This window comes from Nymphalis io, chromosome 16 (genome assembly GCF_905147045.1).
Source record: "Nymphalis io chromosome 16, ilAglIoxx1.1, whole genome shotgun sequence".
NCBI lineage: Eukaryota > Metazoa > Arthropoda > Insecta > Lepidoptera > Nymphalidae > Nymphalis > Nymphalis io.
The window spans coordinates 4,776,562-4,800,391 of NC_065903.1; the positions used below are offsets into that span (position 1 = coordinate 4,776,562).

Consider the following 23,830-nt stretch of genomic DNA (forward strand, 5'->3'; position numbering starts at 1 on the left):
TAGGTATAAATCGCACTGGCGACCGCAGTGAAGGACTCCATGATATTTTAGGATGAATAACCAAAGCTGGGTGATGAGAATCTTCAAAGACCAAAGGTTCATTACATCGATTCACGCTGCAAGTAACTCCACTGATGACTAGATCAAGAAATCATTCATTTATATTTGATACAGTATTGAATTGATTAAATTTTGTAAATTGAAGAAAACAGTACAATGACTGGACTAATACATCGTTACTAATCATTAAATTTTTGGTATAAGAGCTACTAGAGCTCCATCCAGCCGAACTGATGTTAAAATCACCTAAAATTAAAAAGCAGTCATCAGGTTTATTTACGTGGCAATTTGAAACGGTCTCAAAAAAATCATTAAGACAATCTAACTGATTACGACAGTGAGGAAAATAACAACAGAACAGATGCAGACCCCTATAACTTGGCTGTTTATTTAATTCTATAGAAAGCATTAAAACGTCAGCGACAGCACTCGGGAATTGGTAATTTTTCGTTTCTTTAACCATCAAACCGCGTTTAACTGCTATAAGCACACCGCCTCCAAATCGATCACCTCTTGAGATATAATCACGGTCACATCTATATACATTGTAACGGCAATCAAATAACTCAGCATCGAAGATACCTGGAGCGAGCCAGGTTTCACTCAAACATATAACATCATAGTCATTAATTAATAAGTTTCTGAAAAATGTATTAGTTTTTGTTCGAAGACCTCGAACATTCTGATAATATATAGAAAGATTAGATGAATCCACAACTGATGGTAACCAATTTGACACATTTATTGATACGGTTATGGAATGAGTGGTTATTCTGATAAAATAATATACCATAACGAATTTTTATATGAAAAAACAAACATATGTACCAAATTACAAATAAAGATAATAATCTTAATACACTATTGGAAAATAATTTCTCAAAAAATTTAAAAACATTGTAAATTATTATATAGAAAATCAAATTATTTAATGTTAACTGTATATAACAAATTGTTAAAGTTGTACCCAAGCATGTAACATTTAGAATTATTAATACAATTAAATAAAACAAAAGAATCAGATAGAAAATTATCGAGTAGTAAGCGAGCAACAGAAGCGAAAAAATTCTTACTTTATTTTGTTTAAATCAGTCTCATTCGATATATGTATAATGGGACTAGTATCCGTGCGACGAACCATAATATCTTTATCTGTAATAATAGGAAAACGAGTAGAAACCTACGTATATTTATGTCTTTGGCATTAAACTTACCTTGAATTATACTATCGGCACGGAACTTAACTTTTGTTTCCATCGACATATTTTATCTTCATAACTATTAATTATTTTGACTAATATTACAAATGCGAAAGCGTGAAAACTTGTTTGTTTTCTTATTAGGCTTTCACGTCGTAACTACTCAATCGGTTGTAATGAAATTTTGCATACAAGCTACAAACGAGATTGGATATCTAATACTAGCCCCATATGCGAGCGAAACCGCTGGTTGTAACTAATATTACAATAATTATTGGACGTCAGCGTTGACACTCCAAACTATAAAAATTTACAAACACTGTTGCTCGTAAAAATCTTAATTAAATAAAGTATATATTGTTTTTAATAAAGGTATCATGTAGGTATGCTAATTTCCATATACTTACTAATTCAATTTCTCTATCATTTATATTAATTATGCACAAAAAAATATTTGTTGTATTAACACTCATGCTAGTATCTGTGCAGAAATATTATATTTCTTATTATCAAATTGCCATCTAAAAGATCAATGACTATCGGTATTGATTTTAAGCTAAAAACAATGAGATATTTCTAATAATATGTAATAATTCACTTAAGACGAGAATAGTACTGTCTGTAATTTTTAATATATGACTAAGAAACAATGTAATATGATAGATTCAAGTTATATGTATTCAATAGTGGTAAAGTAAAAGTGGCGAGTTTTACTAATGTGATATTCTACTAAAGGATTTTAATGCCACAACGGATATTCTCAACGAAGGCTTACCAAGTGCGCATGAGATACTATGGTGTACAAAAATGTGTGCAAACACAGATGTACTTTATTTGTTAGCTCTCATAAACCGATGGGACAAAAACACGACCGGAGAGTGTTCAGGTGCAGGATCTGTTAGGTTTCAAGCTTTTTTTTTTTATAGAATAGGAAGGTGGACGAGCATATGGGCCACCTGATGGTAAGTGGTCACCAAACGCCCTTAGACATTGGCATTGTAAGAAATGTCAACCATCGCTTATAGCCAATGCGCCACCAACCTTGGGAACTAAGATTTTATGTCCCTTGTGCATGTAATTACACTGGCTCACTCACCCTTCAAACCGGAACACAACAATATCAAGTGTTCGGGGCTGCTAGTGCTATTGAATTATTTCTTATAAGTTAAAACTCAATTACATTTTCTATTCTATTCTTTTAATTGGCCTAGGTCAGACTATGAAACCAAAACCCGATTATGTATACGAGATATATACGAGACCTTGTTGGTCTCGTGAATTATTTAAATAAAATCAATTATATATACGAGCAATCATTGTAATTGGTTACTAGGTAATAGCTATAAATAATATAAAAAAAAACTGAAAACAAAAATTAAAATTTTAGTTGCTTAAAAATAATAAATTACCTATTGAAATTGCTTATTTGAACTTTGAAGCGGATGGCCTGAATGCCGAAGCGCAGGGTCGTGCATTCTGGAGAAAAAGGTTTCTATAATATAATATTTCTTAAATGAGTAAACCACCTAATTATGTATGAGTGGTTCTTCGAAATCATTTGCATCTCCTTCCTCCTCCTTCAAATGAATTGAAACCGATATCGTTTGACCACAATCATACCCAAAGGTAAATACTGATATTGATGGAAAGAGCTTGCATAAAATAAATCCACTGTGTTTCTTTTGCCGATTCTTAACAGGTCTGATGTGTTTATTTCCGAACCGGTGGTAGATTTATGTCAAAGAATAATGAAGTGTAACGCTTCTATATTGAATTAAGATATTTGACTTTGACTTTGAAATACCTCAGAATGCTTAGGATAGACAGACATCGAAAATTCATTGCACACATTAGCTGTGCGCATGAGAAATCAAGACGCAAAACGTATCATAAAATCTACAATCGAATCGAAATTTATGTAATCCTTTTGTTTCCTTGAAAAATAAATAATTATGCAAGATAGAATTGGCAGTCACAATAAAGTGAGCATGAGGTCTTTGTCAGTTAACGCAATGACAATTAAGATGCAAATAGTGTATAGTTAGATGCAAATAGTGTATAGTTAAATGAACAGGTGTATTAAATTGTAGTAATGTGTGTATTTAGTGTATTATACACTAAAGATAAGACAGGATCTGTACCTACTTTATATAAAAGTAAGGAACAATTTGATTATATGATAGTAAGCCAAGTAAACTTGGCGACTGTTGATACTAATGATTGATGAGTCTTTAAACTTAAATTATTTTTATAATATTACTTGTTCCCACCCGTGTGTTAGTGGGGAGGGGTGTAAGGCATGTCTATGGTGTATGCAAAATTTAATTATTGAACGGTTAAGTAGTTAAGACGAGAAAGCATAACAAACAAATTCACTTTCACATTTATAATATTAATAGGAATGACTCCAATACCTTCCTCCAATACCAGGAAGAATCCTGCGGATATTTCAGGGTCATTTAAATAAAATAACAACTTTTTTCTTTTGAAATCTTTATAATTATAAACTTTATTATTTTTATATTATATTAACTATATATTTAATGAGTTCGCTATTTAAAATATATATATTATTTAATTCATAAATAAATTAAAAAAAAGATATTAGAATAGGTATTGTTTTATTTCACAAATAAAATATTATTTATCAATTGCAAAAAAATTCAGAAACGTATACTAGAACATAGATTCTCATGGGGTTAACACATTGAATACATCTTTTTATTGTTTAATGCTTTTAACTATTTTGAAAAAAAAAAAAAAAAAAAAAAAAAAAAAAAAAAAAAAAAAAAAAAAAAAAAAGCCAAGATGGCCCTGTGGTAAGAACGCGTGAATCTTAACCGATGATCGTGGGTTCAAACCCGGACAAGCACCACTGAATTTTCATGTGCTTAATTTGTGATTATAATTCATCTCGTGCTTTACGGTGAAGGAAAACATCGTGAGGAAACCTGCATGTGTCTAATTTCACTGAAATTCTGCCACATGTGAATTCTACCAACCCGCATTGGAGCAGCGTGGTGGAATAAGCTCCAAACCTTCTCCTCAAAAAGAGGAGAGGAGGCCTTTAGCCCAGCAGTGGGACATTCACAGGCTGTTACGGATTACGGAACTATTTTGACATCTCAACAAAGGTTAGCTGAGGTAAGAAAAATGAAAATGACATCCGAGATGTAAATGTCGAATGGAATGTATGACATTTAATAAATTCCGTAACTTGTAGAAATAAACATCATAATCAAGTCTGAAGAATATAATTTTTTAAGTACAAGACTTAATATATTAAAAAAAAATTGATGACATATTATTATTTGTTCCTAGCCTAAATAAATATTGATTGTAAATTTAATCATTGTTAAAAAAATCAAGTTGTTTTTCTTCATCATTGTACTAAAAATAAGGTAATTACAGTTCTTACATTATATTTATATATTCTATTTATATATTAAAATTCGAATTATAATATTAATAGTAAATAAGCTTCATTTGTATTCAAATAGAAAAGGATAAACAATAGTTAGATGATCCGCGAACCGGCAATGACAGATGTCCTCTCTACGGAGTACGCACGATTTATAATAAAACATACTAAACTCATAAAAGTCGCTTACGCACGCACAGTAATGTCCTCATGCCTATGTGGCTAAGGTGCCAATTCTACTAACAAATTGTCACTTTATCGCAATCGAATCGTTGCCGTTTAACCGTTTTTCTACTCTACTAACACAACGATCCAGTTGGGATTCGGTGGAATTTGGATCGTAATAGTATCAAAAACGTACGATACGTTATAAACGAGTTACCCCAAATTAAAATTAAACTGAGGCTTATATTTGTGAGTAATTGAATCAAGAACGTATTCGCTTTTGCTAATTCACTGCCAACGGTTAACCTTCATATTTAAAGTTGTTAAATTCCTGGGGCTTGTAATAAATTTTAATTGCCTTTCGCCAAGGCACCGCGGTGAAAATGCGGTAACTATCTAAATTACCGCAAAAAACTATTACCAGTAATATTACTGGAAATTATATGTTTCTACCTCCTTAAAGAAAAGACTAGTAAAATAATATTTTTTTCGGTTAGATAGTGTCTGACCATATATACAAACACTGGGTTATCTCGCCTCTACATTTTAATTTTAAGAAATAACCTTTCCTTTTATTCAAAAATAAACATATGGCTCATGAGTTAAACAGAAGGAAGTAAGTACTAATTTAGTTTAACCTTAAGGTTAAAAAATAAAGGAATACTTTCGCACTTAAATATTACCGAAATTGCAGAAATCTTCGAGAAATTGGTTAAACAACGAAATAATTAAACTTTAATTTGACACAGTTATTTAAAAAACTTTGTGATAATGGAAACGGCATTGCATACAAAATACTTTATCCATCTTTGATACTATAAAGGTTAAGATTGACAAAGGAGAAGGTTGACAATTTGCCATTTAAGTAAACTTAAATATAAACAGCTCAATATTTCGATCGTTTTTCGTTTAATGACAGTTTTATCGCAATAAGCTAAAAGGTTTAGGGCACGGCCAAACAATTTTCCTGTTCTGGAAATTCCATTTTAATATTGACTCATACGGTCTCATTGTTTTTTAAACTATATAACAACAGCTATCATTCTTCAACTCAATAGAGATTTTATGATAGTATAAGTTTGGGCTTATTACATTAATCAATTTCAAATTACAGCGCCTTCACATTAATACTACATTTATTAGTTTATACGGGTTGATTGGGTTTACACGTTTAACTAAGAGTCTCAGAATTTAGATCACATAAATATATAAATAAGTTTTAGACCTCGAAGAATGGAATTATGAACATAAAGTATATAGAAACAGGACGGAATTTACACTTCGTGAGTAATGGATCTCCGAACGCAAATTGTTTTATTATAAGTAAGAGTGTTAAAATAACCGTGGTTAATTACCGTTAAACTTAATAACAGTAGGTGTTATGGCATAAATATCTACAGAGCAACTAAGTACTCAAAACTGACACATCAGACAACGGACGAGCGATTTGCAGGCTCTATTGTTTAATTATTTGCACTTTTTTTTTTTTTTTTTTATAGAATAGGAAGGCGGACGAGCATATGGGCCACCTGATGGTAAGTGGTCACCAAACGCCCTTAGACATTGGCCTTGCAAGAAATGTTACCATCGCTTACATCACCAATGCGCCACCAACCTTGGGAACTAAGATGTTATGTCCCTTGTGCCTGTAATTACACTGGCTCACTCACCCTTCAAACCGGAACACAACAATACCAAGTATTGCTGTTTTGCGGTAAAATATCTGATGAGAAGATCTCTATGTTAAGAACATTTTCATGATACCTATATATTTTTTTTACAAAAATTTGTACATAATAGGGAAAGATGGTAAGTCCCACCGACCATAGACATTGGCATTGTAAGAAATATTAAGTATTACAACGCCAATGCGCCACCAAGCTAGGACTACGATGTTATGTCCCTCGTGTTACACTGGCTCAGTCACCCTTCAAACCGGAACGCAACAATACTGCTGTTTTGCGGTAGAATATCTGATAAGTGAGTGTTACCTACCCAGACGAGCTAGCACAAGGTCCTACAACCAAGTAAAATAATTAGTACAATTTGAACGATACCGTTCATGTCTTATTAGTTCTTAAGTATGAATTCTCTATATTTTTCTATGACTTTCAGTTGCACCGAAGATTCACTGATTATTTTTAAAATTCAAATAACGCAAAGAAGTTAAATCATTGTACTCGAGACAATAACGTATTCAAAATAATTTTAATCTATTCACTCAGATTGACGTAACATATGAAATAAAAAGTAACAAAAAACAAACTACAGGAATTTTCTCATTTTATTAATACATAAATAATAAACACCTTAAGCGGTTCTATAACATGACTATCGTCTGCTATCTACGTCAGTCTTAATAAATACACTTCTCGTTTTTATGCATATACATTATGCAATTCAGTCGGTATATTGTCTATTACTTAAAATGGAAATCTTTTATCTTCATATTCTTTAATATATTACCCTATTCATATTTTCCGCAAAATTGTATCATATCAAAACCAAAATATTATTTATTCGAGTAGGATTTTGAAGCACTAATGAAATGTCAGATTAAAAATATAAACCTACAATTGGTTCGGAATGTATGAAATCATTCATATACAACACTAACAAATGAAGAAGAACAAAGCCAAATCGTTAGAACCGTTTCCTATTTACACGAAAGAAGAGATATAAGATAGAATACTTTTGTGATATTTGTTTCATGATAACAAGATTTTATGTTGGTAACTAACAAAGAGCACTATCTTGCTTCATGAAGAAATACTGCAATTAAATATTTTATTTATTATGTAAGTATCTATAGTATGTAAATGTATATATTTATAATGTGTATGTATATTATATTATTATATAATTATATATTTATGGAATATTTATTTATGTATCGTATATATACATATATATATTGTATCTATTTTTTTTGTACACCCCTACCATCCTATCTCTCTCCTCTACCAAAGGTTGCCTGGAAGAGATCGCTGTTTTAGCGATAAGGCCGCCTATTGTACATTTTTCTTTTCTTTGTTTTTGTTTCACTCCTATTATTTTTGTCTATATTGGTGTGCAATAAAGAGTATATAAATAAATAAATAAAGTTGATTTATTTCCGTTACGATTGTCGGGTTTTAGGATTTCTTATTATTCCGTCCAAATTGAATGCGTGCGAAGCCGCGAAGAACGACTAGTATTTAAATAAAACAACAGTAATGTATAACTATATTATTATTACTTTCAATATAAAGTGACCTATTATATTATTAAGTTCTATAACAATCCCTCCATTTCTTTCATGAACTGCATGTAAGCATCGTCTTTGCTCGGCTGCTTGGGTTGCTCCGAGGGTCTCGGCAGGGTTGTCTTGAGGTCCGGCTTCATCCGTTTGTCCTCCCGCTTCACGCGCAACGCGGACGGCACGAAGCGCGTCACGTCCGCCGATAGATTCCTGATCTGAGGTTTCGCACTTATTGTTGCTCCTGTAAATAGTAATATAATAACGTATAGTAACTGGAAAATGAAAAAGTAACAAAATCCTATTTATTTTTACTTATTTACATATACTTAAGCTTAAGTTCTTTATTTATTTATTATAATATCAACACCAACAAGAAGTACACTAATAAATAAAGTTGTCTTTAAAAATGACGTTAAACAAATCAAGTGTCTCCTAAATTAAAGGTGGTGCAAAATATATCAACATTTCGAGTTAACAAAAAAATAATAATTTTAAAAATCAAAATATTTATAACAAATAAAAAATTTTTTAAATTATTATAAAATTATCACTTGATTGGTATAAAATGAATAAAATGTAAATATCTGAGAACATTTAAAATTTTTGAATATTAATTATTTGATTAAAAGCAAACAAAAGTAAGAGGTACATTTATACATAAAGAAAAAGATGTTAAAAACAAAAATTTATACATTATTATTGAGGATAAAAGATTTATACCATTAATGTTTCGTATTATTATTTTTTGATAATAGTAGGTATTAATTTTTTTTATTTTCGAGTTACTTTGGACTTTGTAATTAAATTAATCTATAAAAAATTCCTATTCACTCCAATTAATGTTCTTGTGTTAAGAGCGGGGACGAGGACACAAGGAATCAGGTTTGAACACGCAACTTTCTCAACAAAAACCAACACGCATATCATTGAGCTATTGATGCGAAAGATATAAATACAATAATGTTTATTAGACCTTGAGCTGAATCTTTCTTCGATATAAGTTGCGGGGCCGCAGTCAGCACAGAGACGTGAGGCGGGGGCGGCGGCACCAGAGGACGAAGAAGGCGTGGTGGGGCACCCGGCGGAGGCCCAGGCGGGCGCAGGCCCCCGCGAGACGGGAGCCCGGGAGGAGGACCCGGTGGGGCCCCTGTAGGCATACCGGGCACGCCAGGCGCACCTAGAAAATTAGAATATGAATATTTTCCCTTTTAACAAGAAACCCACCAGCCACCATTCACAGATTATTAAACCTTTAAGCAATAATCAAGTATCGCTGGCTTCAATAGCGGGTACTGTATTTACATATCGTGGCACATCGATTGCGTTATATATAATCTTTAAAAAAAATGTTTATACCTGTAAGCCCAAGCGATCCCACGGGATGTGGACCGGGTGGGGGTCCAGCGGGCACTCCAGGGGGAACTCCGGGAGGTACACCAGGCGGAGCCCCAGGCGGAGCACCGGGCGGTCGCAACATGGGCGGCCGCATACCTTATAGGGAAAATATCATTTAATTTACATAAAAACAAAATATTTATGGCATAACTAATTTTAAGTTTAATTTGGGTTCGTACCAGGTGGTAACAACGGTGGCGGCATCTGCCTGATCTCAGCTCCAGGTGGTTCGAGTGAGAAGTCATGGTGGTTATGATGATGACCAGCGTGTGCTTCATTATCGCTGTCAGAGTCGCTGTCCCTTCCAGTTGATCGTTTAAGAGCAGTTAATCTATAAAATTAGTTAATCTTTTATTCATCGATACTTAAATTAAGGTCTTTTAAATATATTTTTATTAAGAAAAACAAACAGCATCACATATACCAATATTTCTCAGTCACATACAGAAGCCAGTAAAGTTTCTATACATAAAAAGGAATAATTCCATACATAGGAAGGAAATAATTAAAAACTACTAAAAGCGAAACACCGAATTACGAATTTTAAGATGCGCAATAATTATAAAAGGAAATAAAAACAATCGGTATCTTATAAAACAAACTAACATTGACTAGACTCTTTATATGCTACAACATACATATAAAAAACGTTTAATTTACTAAACTGATGAAATATAATAATTAAATTCATTAAAAAAACACTATTTGTGTTTTTTTTTTTCTTTTTTAATATATGAGTAAGCTCCATACCCTCTCCACAAAGAGGAGAAGCCTGAGCCAGCATTGGGACATTAACAGGCTGTTAAATTTTAAATTTGAAGCCTTTCGAATAACAATGAAATGTCAATTTAGCAAATTCATTAATCAAATATCTGTAGAATTACAAAAAGTAAAATATACACATACACAGATTAAATTAAAATAATTTAACTGTATACAAAGTCGAAAGAAGTGAAGATAGTTGAAAGAATATAAAGCTTTTGATTATCCTTTACGATTGCCTCAAGTATTTATCAACATGCAGATATAGTCAGCTGCCTCGTTGGTCTAGGGGCTATAGATCCAAACCCCGGATCGACCCGGATATAGAGTTCTATCGAGGCAGTAGAGTAGGCACTGTTTACACTCTCGTGTCTCGGAAAGCTAGTGAAGCTTTGTCCTTCGCCTGGAGTCTTTCCGGTCATGAGAGTTATATAATACAGTGCACTTGTGTTTTCATACTTACTTGTGCACTATAATTTGTCCTGCGCATATGACTCGTCTCCTTTGAGAATGGCAGCCGAGGCCGAAATCAGTCAGGAAAAATTAAATCAATCATAATAATCAAATCAGCTACAGTACAGCTCATCAAAGAGTATTAGTATTAATAATGACGACAAATATTATTAGCTATTGAACAGCTGATTGACAATAATAAGTTATCTATAAGCTTTGGTATATTAAAGTTAATGTTGTCATTAATTAGTATATAAATGTGACGATCTTGATAGATTAGGCTTTGCAAAACATAAATTTGTCGAACTAACTAACTCAAGCTAATATGTAGATATTTACATATAGCCCATTCCAAACACAAGAGTCCAAAGACAAATAAACAACTTTGACATTGAATACTTTTTAACTTTGATATCGCGTCATATCATTGGTCGAGTATTTTAATAATCTATGACACGATATAATAGAGCTAATATTAAATCACATGGAATATGAAAATTTAATGTTTGCTTATATCTACTCATTCTTCGATTGGAATAGTCTATATAATGGGTTTAAAGTTACACAAAATTCATGAATATCGTTGAACGTCTAACATAGTATAACCACAAGAGGTTATTGTATTAATAGTATTTGATAAAATATATATTAAAAAAAAAATCTTATTTTAGTACATTGTCACATTTTCAAATTTATACACACCTTGCATTTAAATCAGCTGCTCTGTCTCTTTCCCTCTTTCTATGCACTTCCTCCATTTCCTTCATAAAATCATCTATGTTCTGCCCAGAGAGAGCCAACATACGCTGTTGCAATGACGTTGGCTTTGGCGCTTGGGTTGATTGGGCCAATGGTGGGGATGGTGCACGATCATCCTCCATAGCTTCACCATCAAGGTCTTCTAACATTTGTGCTTGTTGTGGTACCTGTAAATAAATGTATTTCATTATTAGCAAAGAATAATAATATAACACAATAACACCACCCTTGGTGGTAGAGCTTTGTGCAGGTATGTCTGGAAAGGTATCATCCAGTGTTTACATATCTAAACAGCAATACTTAGTATTGTTGCATACAGGCACAGGGGATATTATGTTCAGACATAACATCTTAACAGTTAATATTTTTTTAAGCAGTGGTTACCACTTACCATCAGGTGGCATTGCTAGTCTTGCTTGCATGTTTACCTACCTATGCTATATTATAAATTAAGAAAAGGTAACAAACAGGTTTCAATAAGATGTTAAAAAGCTGTTGTAATAACTATTTAACCCCATTATTACAACATATTATCTTAAGGTAATTACTTGATGTTGATGATGTCCGACTGATCAATTTCAGCCACAGAGGCCAATCTCAAGAGAGAGTAGCCAACTGCGTGTTATGTGAATATTATAGTGCACAAGTGTGTGCGCAAGCACAGATGCACTGTTTATTCCGGAAAGAGTTTAAGGCGCTGGACCACCGACTTTACACATTTTTCGAGGCATGGGAATGAACACACATCCAACTTCCAGACTCCGAGATGTTACTGAGATTCTTCAAAAAAAAACTCAATAACTTTTTAACAGCCCAACCTGGAGTTTGACCCCAGGACCTCGGTATCTGTGGCCTTATATCTAGCCACTAGACCAATGAAGAAGTCAAACTAAGATAATTACTTAATAAGTGTACATACACAGTCACCAGGAGGTCCTTCATCAAGGAGATCAGAGAAGCGAAGACTTTTCTTGTCCTTATGTGTTTTGTCCATTTTCACAGCTTCTAAAAGCAGTGCTTCAAAGTCTGGTGGTGGACCACAAGGTACACCTGGTGGTTCTATCCCTAAAGGTCTTTCCTTGAACAAAGAAATATAATTATACATATTAAGAAAACATTTCAAGAAATTTGTTGCCAAAGAAAACAATTTGTTAATGGCAATACTGTTTAAATAGTTGATAATTTTAAACAAAAATACTGACACACACAATGGATTTTCATAAATATGTTGAATAAAATTTCAAATAATCATGTATATTAAAGTATACTAAATTTGTAAATAACTGACATCCATATAACATAAACCAATTATCTAGTTAAGAAGTTGGTTTTTTTAAGCAAAAACTAGATTATTAATTTGTATAATTAAAAAAAAATTAAACTTTTGTGATAGCAGTTTTGTAATACTATAGTAACAAACAAATTGAATTCAATGTCATATTTTTTCTAATATTATTAATAATATATTTGCAATAAAATCAACATAATTACAATAACCCACCATTTGATTTGGTCATTATTGACAACTAGTGGTTTTCTAATGAGCAGTTTTCGTCACTATCAACCCATGATCAACTGAATATTTATTTAGTATGAAATTAATTTAATTTAGCAATAATTTCAAAGAAAAATATCATCTTACTCTATACACCGAGTCTTTCTTCAGGATGGGTCTAACTGGTAAATTAGGGTGAACACTATCCATTGGTAGTGGTATCTGTGATGGTACATTGCCATAAATGAGATTATCAGGAACCTGAAATATAAATAAAAAAAAACTTTAATATCCCAGTAAATAAATCAAACAAATAAAATACAATAAAAAAATATAAAAGTCCTATTACAAGTCAAATGTCTTTGCTATATTCTTCGAAATATAAAGCCTTATGAATGAGGATTGACTATCCTGGGTATAATTTGGGTAATATAAATGATCAGTTCATTTCTGTCAAGAAAATCTCAAAAGCAGTCTGGATTTTGGAAGTTGCCAGTGTTAACAGACCTCCAAACTCCTCCACTTAAACTCTTTCCAGCCATGTCGGATTGCCATTCCATTGGATTATGAGTATAAAGGAATAAACAGGATTAATAATGTCCTCCATAACGATTTTGGCTACAGTGGCCAATCTCACGATTTTGGCCAACTGCACCAGAGATATTATAGTGCATAAATGTGTGGGCAGACACAGGTGCACTCTCTTTTCTCTCACTCTCATAATCCGATGGGACGGCAATTTGACACGGAAAGAGTTCAGGCGCTGGACCAATAGCTTTACATGCTTTCTGAAGCACGGAAGTGTACACACTTCCAACTTCCAGACTCCGGGTTGCTACTGAGAATTTTCTGACAGAAAAACCCAATAACTTTTTTTTATAGGCCCGACCTGGGAATTAAAACCAGGACCTCCGGGTCGGTGGCCTTACATCAAACCACTAGACCAATGAGGCAGTCAAAATGAGGGGTAACAACCACTGTTAAAGATGTGTAAATTTAATCACTTTATCTTAACAGACATATTAAAACAATAAATTTATACTGGTGGTAGGGCTTTGTGCAAGCTCGTCTGGGTAGGTACCACCCACTCATCAGATATTCTACCGCAAAACAGCAATACTTGATATTGTTGTGTTCCGGTTTGAAGGGTGAGTGAGCCAGTGTAATTACAGGCACAAGGGACATAAAATCTTAGTTCCCAAGGTTGGTGGCGCATTGGCTATAAGAGATGGTTGACATTTCTTACAATACCAACGTCTAAGGGCGTTTGGTGACCACTTACCATCAGGTGGCCCATATACTCGTCCACCTTCCTATTCTATAAAAAAAAAAAAAAAGAAAAATATATATACTTCATAAGATAAGCAACTGTATTGATTTACTAACTTTATCAATTAGTAATTATATTGTAAATTGTATTTTGTATGTTTGAACGTAACATTAGATGACATACTTGTAAGGTGGGTAGAGGAATATCATCAATTTGTACAGATTGAGCATGTTTCACAGATTCATAATAAGATATTAAGTGAGCTCTCCTTTTATCATATTCCATCTCTTGACGCTTAAGTTCTACCCACTTTTCTGGATCATCTTTATCCTGAAATGAGAAATTTATAAATTGCATTCATTGAATATAATTAGAAATAGAAAAATGATTTTACTATGTAATAGCAAAATAAAGCTTTAACCAAACATAATATTGGTCAAACATAATAAAAATGTGATATGTCTATTATACTTAAACCAACAAACAAATATGTAGTAACAAAATGTTTCTAATTGGATATTATCTACCCAGACCTTAACTTTAACCTTTTATTGCAGGTACTCTTTTCTTAATATAATTGTACTACACTCAAGAATTTAATTACTTACATACATCTTCAGAACCCTGTCAAAAGTCTCTCTTAGCTTTTTTCTCTTTTCCTTTAAAACTTTTTCATTAAGGGGTGATGGTTGCAATACATTATACTCTGTAAAATAAATCATCAGTGAGACTCTCATTGTATGTCAGTACATAAGAAAAATATAACAAATGTTTAAATATACCCATTTCATCGATTTTTTGTAGTTCCTCTAAGATTTGTGTGGGGTCCTTCATTTTAAGAACCGCCGCTCTTACCATTTGTCTTTGCCTTTTATTTTTCTTTAGCTCTTTCTTTCGAGCCTCCTTTCCTAATAAAATTAAAATAAATATATAATAAATAAAGAAAATTCTTTAAACAAGTCAATAATATTACATATACTTACTTGCTTGATCCGTGGGGTTCATGTATTTACCACTCTTGGTGGTATTAATAGATCGCCGACCCATGATTGATTTAAGATTTAATTACTTACTGGCTATGAACACATAAAAATATTTTATTGAATATTTTTATTAAAATCTATAATAAACAAAAACCAGCGCCGCTATGAATCCGACATTTAATCAAATGTCATTTGACATATCATAAACTCATAGACAATTATACAAGATTCATGAGAAAAAAGACAATTGAAGAGTTCAGTGACAGATTAAAAATAAATGTATGATAAAGATTATTCGAAGTTTAAAAACATAACACTCCTAATAAAATCCTATGTATGTAATTATTTCTAAGCCAAATGAATTGTTTTCATAGCAATAAAGCACTGACTGCGTTGACTGAATGTGCTGCGTTCTTCTGAATACTTACTTAAGCCATTTTATTCATACGATTGATATAAATAGAAATCCCGGGAGGTTCCAATGAATTTGAGACTCCCCGAGGTAATTCTCGTGTTGTTTTTCTGTCTCATTTATAAAAATTACACGCCTTATCTTTTTGGGTAACAAACACGAGATAGTATTTTTTGCTAGTGACACGTTTTCAATTTGTAAACTTACTGTTAAATAATAACAAGACGTATTTATTATTAAAAAGGTAGATGAACTGGCCAATGGGCCACCTGATGATCACCAACGCCCATGGATATTGATAATGCAAGGAATATTAGCCATTCAGTACATCGCCAATGCACCACCAATCTTGGGAACTAAGATGTTATGTCTCTTGTGTCTATAGTTGCCTCAACACGGGTTCAATATATCATAATATATAATAAATTTAGTAATACAAACGTAAGATCAGTAAAAATTAATGTAATTTTATAATATACTCATGTCCACTTGCGGAGCATAATTCAAAATAGGGACGTATTTTCGGAATTGGATCCTCTTCGTTCTCCCATCGTTTTTTGAATAAATTGTAGGAGGCTTTACATATTTTAGCGAACTAGCTGTACTAGCTGTAGCTATCCTTAAAACAATGTCATATTCAGTCTCATATAGCGTCATCCAGTGTCGTAGCATAGGTCACTGCGGATTCCAAATTTACCGCCCTGTTATTTTTGCAATTGATTATAATAAATTTGTGTCATTGTATTTAATGTAATTTGAATGATTTAAGAATGCGAATGATTTAGTTTCAAACTGAAAACAACAAAAAACTTCCAAATAGGGCGACAACATGCTGTACCCTAAATAATAAAAACTAATTGTCTACTTAACTAATACCTAACTTTTTACTTAAATCTAAAGAAACTTTTTTAATGGTCTAGGTAATGAGCTGTCTCACCTCAAAGGGTTTGGACGATAACTTTAATTTCATCATATAATTTGAATGTTTTAATATGTAATGAAAACGTCATTTAAAGGTCAATCGGCTCTTACACTTAAAAATAGGCATTGATAAAATAACTTTACATAACATAACAATATTAAGAGTCAAGTTTTCTTTGTTTTTTCCGCTTTCACAAGCTACCGATCCGATTATCGATGATCCGATTAATATGGAACTAGTATATTTTTTTTATAGTTTTAAGGCTAAGCTATTTATTACGTTTATTGTTAAAGTTTTTTTTTATTTATATATCATTTCGTAATCTTAATTGGAAAGAAAATTGATGATTTCGAAGCGAACGTTGCACAAAATCAGTCAGCGCCTTTTAATCTTTTATAAAGTTAATCTTTTAAAAATATGTGCCAGTTACCTTTTTTATGTTTAAAAAGATGGAAAAAGACTACTGATGGAATATATATTGTCTTTTACACTTTGCAATTCACATTGACTTTTAGAAAAAATACGATATATTTATATAAAAGATTAAAAAAATGTGACGTGTGTTATACGATTCAGTAGCACAGTACGGACGCATGTTTAAATTGTTTATATCTGATTATTTAATACATCTTATCTCATACAGTTATATTTATATTCTTTTCTATACATAAATTGCTATGAAAATGGTAAGAGTTAAAAGTTAGTCTTTAAAATATATTGTGGTATGTTGAAATCGACAGGCCTACGTACAAAGACTCTACAATCAGTGCAATTCACAGAGAAAAATAATACAATGCAATTTATGTTTATATTTTATATCTTTATTTTAAATTAATTCTAATTTTGTAAAGAAAATATTGTCCATGAATCTAAATAAGTAAACAAATGTCCATGTGACAGAAACGGTTCCCATAGACGAACGTCCCAGGCTATTGTATAGAGCATTTTCCTAGTCTTGATCGTGGGAACGTAAAATTGTTGAATGTCTCATTCATCAATGACCTCTGAGTAATATATTCTATTCTATGAACCTAGATATATACTTCTTTGTAATGATATTGTACGTACTAAGTTTTTATAAGGTTACATAATAGATATACACTTACAATTTTGAAGTGAACATTTTTTTAGTACAATGAAAGTAAAATTTTAAAGTCGTTTTTTCACATATACCTACTACATACTTTACACACGAGAAGTTAATCTCGTATGAATATCATACTTACCCTATAGTCTCGATTATGTATTAAGAGTTGGTAACTCTTTATATATATAATTAATGTTATAAAAGCATCCAACAAAGTCTTGACTCACATAATATAGTCCACGCATATGGCCAGTCAAAAAGATCTTATCATCTATAGTGGTAGATTTTTGACAATCAATAAGTATCTAAGTGTAACGCTTCTACGAATACATTCCTCCGTCACCTTTTTACCATAGAACTGCGAGGCATCGTAAAGATCTGCACCCGTACGTTATTTATGTATCTAAGACACGTACGAAACGATTTGCTTCCTCGTTTCTGATACGCACCGCTAAGATCTGGAATACCCTCCCGACCTCCGTTTTTCCCACCACCTACAACATTAACTTACCTTCAAGTCTAGAGTGAATAGGCATCTTCTAGGCAAGCGCGCTCCATCTTAGACTGTATCATCACTTTCCATCAGGTGTGATAACAGTCAAGCGCTAGCTTATATATTTAAAAAAAAAAATTGAATAAAGATTTTTGACTTAATACATATAACAGCTTTATACATATATGTCTGTTTGTCTGTATGTATAAGCTAATCTCCAAAACTCTGAACAAATTTTCTTGTGGTTTTCACAGGAAGATAAAACTCATCTTGAAGCAACATTTCGGCGTTGTTTCATTGAAATCGAATGATAGTGAAAAAGTTATCATCGTTTAAAGACAAATTTAAATTCATCGCTCAGTTCAAAGACAACATCTGTAGCCACCGAAACGAATTCAACGTGGGCGTGTGGCAATTATTACGTTTATTCTTAATAATAATTGGACATAATCGTAATGGTAATGACCTCTTTTCGCTTATGATAGAAGTTTAAAAGAATAAAAGGAAGCAATGAATAAATTAACAAAATTGTTCGAATAACTGTTTTTAAAATCTATCGATATTTATTTATATAAAAACCAAAATCAATAACAACAATTATTTAAGTAATCTTCTATTAACCTTATGGAATAAGAGTTGATTATCATTTGGGCATGAAGTTAATTTAAAATATATACACGTATCCTAATGAAGAAGCAAACGATTAATCATATTCAAGTAGGTTTTGTAGGTTAACGTTTTATTGAATTTTATCGATATAAATCCAATTGGTGTAAGTAACAAGCGAACTCAGGCGAATTTCTCGATCGAATAAATCTTACAATACAACTGACAATGTCAATTGGCAAAATTACCGTACGATTATATATTCTCAGAATATAGAAGCACATTAAGATTGGCATCGACGGATGTCTATGACTTAATTAGACTGTATGTATACCTATAAATTATATATAAATAAAATTTTAATTTCATCGAGGTCCTCGGTTAATGTCGATTGTATTTTTGACTATTTAATATAAACTGTAAACTTACTCATTTCCGAAGATAAAGGGATTTGCTATCCAAATGATAACGTTTAGAAAACGTAATCGAACCTACGTTCTCTAATCGTTATCTCAATTACAATTTTATATATTGACTTGTGCTTAATACATCTCACTTAAATATTAAAATTAACTCGTTACCGTCATGTCCTCTACGTGATAGTACTATTCTACGAAAGTGTCAAAAACAACTGTAGGGCCATTCATTAAGAACAAATTCGAAACTCCCTGCAAAACTGTCGTAAAATGTCTGAAAGTTATATGCGACATTGACCATGATAATTATAACATTTCAAGAATACACGCGTAATAATAGTATATAACCATAAGTCGATAGTCAACATTTCACAGGTAATGAGGTGAGTTTTTACAAAATACCATACCAGACAAATACCATACGGGACAAACAAAGAAATATTCGTAAATTAATGTATCTCTACATGTAAAAATACTAAAGCGTATGGATTTGTATGTAGAAATATTCACGGTCATTTTAAAATAATAAAAGTCATGAGTTTGAAAAACAACAAAACGTTTTAATTGCATATAATATACAGGGTTACAGGGTAATATGTCACGATCCTTTTAAAGGGTTATAGTTCAGGACAATAGCTATCAAATGACCCCCAAAATGCTTATGCAAAAGTGTATCGTTTTCGAGTTATTAATTTTTTAATATTTTTTTTTATTTAAAGGATGTTTAAGATTCTAAAATTCAATAAAAAAAAATCAACGTATTTTCCCTATTTTTTTTTTGTATTTCTTGCTAGGGTACATCCTAGTTAATAATAACCAGTTATAAAACAAAAACAATCTTCAAGCTTTTTTAAATTACAGATCCAAAACTGTACAACTTTTCGATTTTTAATTTTGATTCTTTAAGTTACTCGCAATTTTTTTGTAAAAATCACTATGGCTCTTATCGTGCGGATCATTTTAAAAACATCTGCGTTTCCTTAGCTATCCATCGGTACATAAAAAGTACAGTAACAATCATAAACTCAGGAGAAAATTAGATAACAAAGAGACCAGGTAGGAAATTCTATGAAATGCTATTGTTAAGAAATTAAATCTGGATCAAAGACAAAAGGACCTCAATGCAAAGTAGTTAAAGGTTATTTTTAATAGGGGTAATAGGTAAAAAAGGAGAGATAAACCAGAGCTGTCATTGCAATTTTGAATTTAAATCAAAAACAAAATACTTAATCTTTTTAGTTACTCCATACTTTCGAAATTACACTGTTTATTATTCATAATTCGTGTTCAAAATGAGATCCCCTATTTCGTATACAAATACGCATTCTTTTTCTTAATTCACTTTTTACTACAACACTACTCAAGCTATGTCGAATAGAATTTGCAGCATTCATTATTCTTGTTTTGAGTTCTTCAATTGTTTGTACTGGTGAAACATCATAAACCAGGCTTTTCATATGCCCCCAGACATAATAGTCCATCGGAGTCAAATCTGGACTTCTCGCTGGCCATGGGATTGGTCCTCCTCTGCCAATCCATCTATTACGATAATTGCTGTCTAGCCACTGTCTTACGGACATTCGAAAGTGTGCGGGGCAACCATCATGCTGGAATATCATTCTCTGCCTAAGTTTCAGCGAAACATTTTCGAGTAACTCATGCAGGATTTCTCTAAGCAAGCTTTCATAACTTTCACCATTTAAGTTATCAGGTAGGAAATGTGGCCCAATAAGATTATCATTGATAATCCCCATCCAGACGTTTACCGAGAAACGTCTTTGGGAACCGCTTTTTGTGAGGGTTTCCCTGTTCTTTTTGAGACCAATATCGAATATTGTGGTAGTTAGTAATACCATCTTTGTCAAACTTTGACTCGTCTGTCCATAAAATTTTTCTCAAAAAATTGGGATTTTCTGCATCACAGTGTAGCATAAATCGGCAAAAATCTAAACGTCTTGCAGGATCTCCTTCTTCAATCACGTGTACGGTGTGTGTAATGATAGGGATACAATCCAGCCGCGTGGACAGTAAACCAGACTCTCCATTGAGATACGCCCAGTCGGTTTGCCACAATATTGGTGGAAACTGTAGGGTCCTCTCGAAAATGACGAATAATTACATCTTCTTCATCTGGAGAACGGACACGAGGGCGTCCGGAATCAGATTGTCTCCTTTGCACGCGACCAGTTTCTCTAATTCGACGATACACACCAATAAAGACACTATTGTCAGGTGTCCGGCGATCCGGAAATCGACGATTATACTCACGACGAGCAGCTGCGGCGTCACCGTTACAATATCCATAGCAAAATAAGATGTCAGCGTATTCCTCATTAGAGTACGGACGACGAGAAGAATTTTGTTCTGCAGCCATAATAGTCCTTTTTACGCGCCAAGTTATCATAAACACAAATCACAAATTCCTTGTAGCTAGCCGAGTCACGAAGTTGTAAGAAACAGAGTCCAGTAAACGAAGCGGTTTTTTTCAAAAATTTAAGAGATCAATATTCACTAAAGCGCGTCCACACTATACGAGCAGTGCAAGTACAGTGAGTATTATGTACCCCGACAAGGTTTTATTACTCTTATTCCTAAAAGAAATGAGATAAAAGGAAATTAGAAAAAATGACGGTAAATTCAAAGGAATTGATAATAGTATTCCACAAACAGCTCTGGTTTATCTCTCCTTTTTTACCTATTACCCCTATTAAAAATAATCTTTAACTACTTTGCATTGAGGTCCTTTTGTCTTTGATCCAGATTTAATTTCTTAACAATAGCATTTCTTAGAATTCCCTACCTGGTCTCTTTGTTATCTAATTTTCTCCTGAGTTTATGATTGTTACTGTACTTTTTATGTACCGATGGATAGCTAAGGAAACGCAGATGTTTTTAAAATGATCCGCACGATAAGAGCCATAGTGATTTTTACAAAAAAAATTGCGAGTAACTTAAAGAATCAAAATTAAAAATCGAAAAGTTGTACAGTTTTGGATCTGTAATTTAAAAATGCTTGAAGATTGTTTTTGTTTTATAACTGGTTATTATTAACTAGGATGTACCCTAGCAAGAAATACAAAAAAAAAATAGGGAAAATATGTCGATTTTTTTTTTATTGAATTTTAGAATCTTAAACATCCTTTAAATAAAAAAAATATTAAAAAATTAATAACTCGAAAACGATACACTTTTGCATAAGCATTTTGGGGGTCATTTGATAGCTATTGTCCTGAACTATAACCCTTTAAAAGGATCGTGACATATTACCCTGTAACCCTGTATATAAACAGTTACAACAGGTGTTAATTAGTTGAAGAGCGCACATTTAACTATCTCGTTGGTAGCCAATAGTTACCTAATAAGGCTGCTAATTCCGAGATGCTGAGATGATGAGGTAAAAAGAAATCACAGTCAAGCTAAAAGAAAAATTTTTCTTTTCTGCACTGTAGTAAGCTCGTGTCTCATAATGCACATAAAGCTGATCCTGCACCTGATCCTCTCCGATGACGGATTGCTGTCGTAGCGAGAATCTGTCATAAAAACATCAGGGTAATAAATATAAGTTTGTATGAAACACGAACGTACAAAGATGTAGAATGTATAAGCTTTATCAAAAAAAGAGCTAGGAAGTTAATAACTTTATTTAATGCTAGTGTTTGCCCGCGGCTTCGCCTGCGTGCTGCGGGTTTATGATAAAAAAGTATATGTCCATTCTTGGAGTTCGAGCTTGCTTCATATCAATTTTTATCAAAATCGGTTCAGTGGCTTTACGTTGAAAGCGTTACAGACACAGAATTACTTTCGCATTTATGATATTAGTATAGACTAGTATAAACGGCACAATATCAATTTGTTCTTAATGTTAAAAGTCAGCAATCGTGAAGGAAAGAAATATTTTGGATCTTAGAAGAACCGACGAATGAAACTATAGCGGAAGGATTATTGTTTTTTATAACAAAAATTTGGACATGATACCATTGAAGTCGTTACTTTTATAACTTTTGTAGCCCTTATTACAAAAACGTTCAGAAAACATGAATAAAAGTACATTTGAAAACGGTTTTTTTGGTACCTCAGGTACCTGCTTACTGTGGAAAAGGCATACCTACATTGTCTAACAAAAGAGCTACTAACTCCGTGTATTCAGAAAAGAGTATTTATTTTTTAAAAATACAAGCATAACATTTACTTCAGCATACGAAATAATTGAAAGATTAATTTATTTAAATAGTAGAGCTTAGTCTATAGCCTACATATTATATCGTTTGTATTTTATTCATATTAGTAAAGACAAGCCAATGAAAATAATATTTTACAAAGAATAACTTTACCTATACATACAAATATTTATAAAGAATAAGTAATCAAGTAAAAACTGTAAATAATTTTACAGTTTTTACTTAAATAAGTCTTAACTTTGACAAAACAATGTCTTATAAATATTAATTAAAAGTAGCTACACAAATAATTAAGACATCTACGGAAATAACAATAGCTATGATTTTTTTGTTTAATTTCAAAACTACATAAAAATTCATTATTTTAAATTAACAATGTATTGATTGAATCAATAAATAAGCAGTAAAGTAATAATGTAAAGTTACAGAAGTAGCTTTTAAAAGCAAGATAATGTAGAGCTATGAATTGAATTTGTATTTGAATATTAGAGAGCATAATAAGACAGAGAGCCA

At 32.3% G+C, this 23,830-nt stretch overlaps 2 protein-coding genes across 2 annotated transcripts in view; one reads left to right on the forward strand and one right to left on the reverse strand.

Annotated features, from left to right (window-relative positions):
• Positions 1-23,830, forward strand: part of LOC126774416 (cysteine synthase-like) — a 157,632-nt gene that overhangs the window by 74,981 nt on the left and 58,821 nt on the right.
• Positions 8,059-15,374, reverse strand: LOC126774393 (WW domain-binding protein 11). Its single transcript, XM_050495899.1, has 11 exons — positions 15,204-15,374; positions 15,003-15,128; positions 14,829-14,926; positions 14,404-14,550; positions 13,098-13,211; positions 12,375-12,533; positions 11,399-11,622; positions 9,661-9,812; positions 9,443-9,577; positions 9,060-9,263; positions 8,059-8,327 (listed from the first exon to the last, which is right to left on the reverse strand). Exons 1-11 carry the CDS (start codon positions 15,265-15,267, stop codon positions 8,119-8,121), a joined length of 1,632 nt encoding a protein of 543 aa, XP_050351856.1. The 5' UTR covers positions 15,268-15,374; the 3' UTR covers positions 8,059-8,118.